Source organism: Nicotiana attenuata, chromosome 5 (genome assembly GCF_001879085.1).
Source record: "Nicotiana attenuata strain UT chromosome 5, NIATTr2, whole genome shotgun sequence".
Lineage (NCBI taxonomy): Eukaryota > Viridiplantae > Streptophyta > Magnoliopsida > Solanales > Solanaceae > Nicotiana > Nicotiana attenuata.
The window spans coordinates 29,938,254-29,941,781 of record NC_031993.1 but is presented as its reverse complement, the minus strand read 5'-3'; the positions used below and the strand labels follow the sequence as shown (position 1 = coordinate 29,941,781).

Here is a 3,528-nt window from a genome sequence, read left to right as displayed (position 1 = left end):
GTTGTAGGAACTGGGTGCCATCACAACATGTTCATGGAGGGTGAACTGGGGTCGTGACAAGTTGGTATCAGAGCTCTAGGTTCATAGGAGTCACGAAACACAGGCCGGTTTATTACAGTCTAGCTGATCGGTACGGAGACGTCTGTACTTATCTACGAGGGGCTATGTAACTGTTTAGGAAAAATCTTCATTTCATTTGAATTCCTCGTCGTGCGATATTTTTGGACATCAATTCTAAACTTCTTACTTCTATTCTCTCACAGATGGTTAGGACACGTGCTACTCGAGATGATCAGGAACCCGCGCCTCCTACTGCAACCGCCAGAGGCCGGGGCCGGGGGAGAGGTCGAGGACGCGCACGTGGTGCAGCCAGAGCACCTGCGCGAGCTACCGTCGAGGTACCACCAGCAGATCCAGCCGGAGCCCAAGCACCTGGCACACCTACTACTGCCACTACTACTCCAGCGCTCCAGGAGACTTTGGCTCAGTTCATGAGCATGTACACCACCTTGGCTCAGGCAGGGTTGCTTCCCATTGCTGCAGCCACATCCCAGGCCAGGGGAGGAGCACAGACTTCCGTCGTCCGCACTCCTGAGCAGCGAGTGCAGGTTGAGCAGGCTCCCGAGATTATTCTGGCACCGCCTGCAGCGCCAGTTCAGCCCGAGGATGGGTCAGCTGCTTCAGAGGACGAGCAGCGGAGACTTGAGAGGTTCAAGAAGTATGATCCCCCAGTGTTCAGTGGATTAGCATCAGACGATGCCTTGGGATTTCTAGAGGAGTGTCATCGTATTCTTCGCACTATGGGCATAGTGAGTCCAGCGGGGTTTCTTTCACTGCTTTTCAGCTTCGGGGAGCCGCCTATAATTGGCGGCGGATTTATGAGATAGACAGTCCAGTCGAGGCTGCTACACTGACTTGGACCCAGTTCTCGGATATGTTTATGAGAGAGTTTGTCCCCCAGAGTCTCAGGGATGCATGGCGCGCAGAGTTTGAGCATTTGCGCCAGGGTGCTATGACCGTTTCAGAGTATGTTATCCGTTATACCAGGTTGGCCAGGCATGCACTGGCTTTGGTTGCAACAGTTCGGGAGAGAGTTCGCAGGTTCATTGAGGGTCTTATTCCACCCATCAGATCTAGCATGGCTCGAGAGTTGGAGATGGACATTCCTTATCAGCAGGTAGTGAGCATTGCTAGGAGGATAGAGGGTATGCTCGCCAGGGAGCGAGGAGAGAGGGAGGCCAAGAGGTCTCGAGAGTCGGGTCACTACTCTGGTGCCCGTACCCCATCAGCAGGTCGTTATGGCAGAGGTTATTCGGGTCTCCCTGTACATTCAGCTCTTCCAGCAGCCGGCAGTACTCCAGCTCCACCTATACCTCAGGAGCCTTATTATGCACCTCCAGTTTCTAGCGCGCCTCCTGCGCGGGGTGCTTCCAGAGGTCAGTCCAGCAGACTTGGCCCTAGTCAGTCACAGGCACCGCGTCCTCCCAGAGCTTGTTACGAGTGTGGTGATACACGTCACTTGGTGAGGTATTGCCCCAGACTTGGGAGGAGCGCGCCCCCACAGACTTCTCAGCCACAACGTGCTCCTCAGGGTTCTCAGTCCATGGTCACAGCTCCAGCTGCTACCCCACCTTCCCAGTCGGCTAGGGGCAGAGGTCGGGGAGATAGAGGTCGCCCTTGCGAGAGGGGCCGGGCCAGATATTATTGTATTCCTGCTCGCACTGAGGCTGTTGCCTCCGACTCCGTCATTACAGGTATTATATTGGTTTGTCACAGAGAGGCATCGGTTCTATTCGATTCGGGCTCTACTTACTCTTATGTGTCTTCTTACTTTGCTCCGCATTTGGGTGTGCCTCGGGATTCTTTGAGTGCCCCTGTTTATGTTTCTACTCCTGTGGGAGATTCTCTTGTTGTGGACCGCATTTATCGGTCATGTTTGGTTACTATTCATGGTTTTGAGAACAGAGCAGATTTATTGTTACTCGGTATGGTGGATTTTGACATTATTCTGGGCATGGACTAGTTGTCGCCCCATTTTGCTATTCTTGATTGTCACGCCAAGACCGTGACGCTGGCTATGCCAGGTATCCCGCGTTTTGAGTGGAGTGGTACTTTAGATCACACTCCCAGTAGAGTTATCTCTTATTTTAAAGCTCAGCGCATGGTTGAAAAGGGGTGTGCCACGTATTTGGCTTATGTGAGAGATGTTAGTGTTGATACCCCTTCTGTTGATTCTGTTCCAGTGGTACGGGATTATCCTGATGTATTTCCACCTGATCTTCCGGGCATGCCGCCAGATAGAGACATTGATTTTGGCATTGATCTGTTGCCGGGCACTCAGCCCATTTCCATTCCTCTGTATCGTATGGCTCCTACTGAGTTGAAGGAGTTGAAGGATCAGTTGCAGGAATTGCTTGTTAAGGGTTTTATTCGACCTAGTGTTTCACCGTGGGGTGCTCCTATTTTGTTTGTGAAGAAAAAGGATGGTTCTATGCGCATGTGTATTGACTACCGCCAGTTGAACAAGGTTACAGTGAAGAACCATTATCCTTTGCCTCGTATAGATGATCTGTTTGACCAGCTTCAGGGCGCACAGGTGTTTTCTAAGATTGACTTGCGCTCAGGTTACCATCAGTTGAAGATTCGGGAGCCAGATATCCCGAAGACTGCCTTCAGGACTCGATATGGCCATTACGAGTTCCTTGTCATGTCATTTGGGCTGATCAATGCCCCTGCAGCTTTTATGCATTTGATGCACAGTGTGTTCAGGCCATATCTTGACTCGTTCGTGATTGTTTTTATTGATGATATTCTAGTGTATTCCCGAAGTCGAGAAGATCATGAGCAGCACCTGAGGACCGTGCTACAGACCTTGAGGGAGAAAAAGTTATATGCAAAGTTCCCAAAATGTGAGTTTTGGCTGAGTTCTGTGGCATTCTTAGGCAATGTGATTTCTAGTAAGATTATTCGGGTGGATCCGAGGAAGGTAGAGGCCGTGCAGAGATGGCCCAGGCCGTCCTCAGCTATAGAGATTCGCAGTTTCCTTGGCTTGGCGGGTTACTACCGTTGTTTCGTGGAGGGATTTTCATCGATTGCTGCCCTATGACTAGATTAACCCAGAAGGGTGCCCCATTTCAGTGGACAGAGGAGTGTGAGGCGAGCTTTCAGAAGCTCAAGACAGCTTTGACTACAACCCTAATCTTGATGTTGCCTACCGGTTCGGGGTCTTATACTGTCTATTGTGACGCCTCGAGAGTTGGCCTTGGAGCAGTGTTGATGCAGGACGGTAGGGTGATTGCCTACGCGTCCAGACAGTTGAAGATACATGAAAAGAATTACCCTGTCCACGACCTTGAGTTAGCTGCCATTGTTCATGCCTTGAAGATCTGGCGTCATTATTTATATGGAGTGCCTTGCGAGATCTATACTGATCATCGGAGTATGCAGCACTTGCTCAAGCAAAAGGATCTCAATATGCGTCAGAGGAGGTGGTTAGAGCTGCTGAAGGATTATGACATCACTATCCTG

At 50.7% G+C, this 3,528-nt stretch overlaps 1 protein-coding gene across 1 annotated transcript; it reads left to right on the top strand.

Annotated features, from left to right (window-relative positions):
• Positions 2,498–2,917, top strand: LOC109226340 (RNA-directed DNA polymerase homolog; the record flags this gene model as incomplete). The annotated part of the gene is made up of 1 exon (XM_019391127.1): positions 2,498–2,917. A coding segment is annotated over exon 1 (420 nt), but the record flags the coding sequence as incomplete, so codon positions are not given.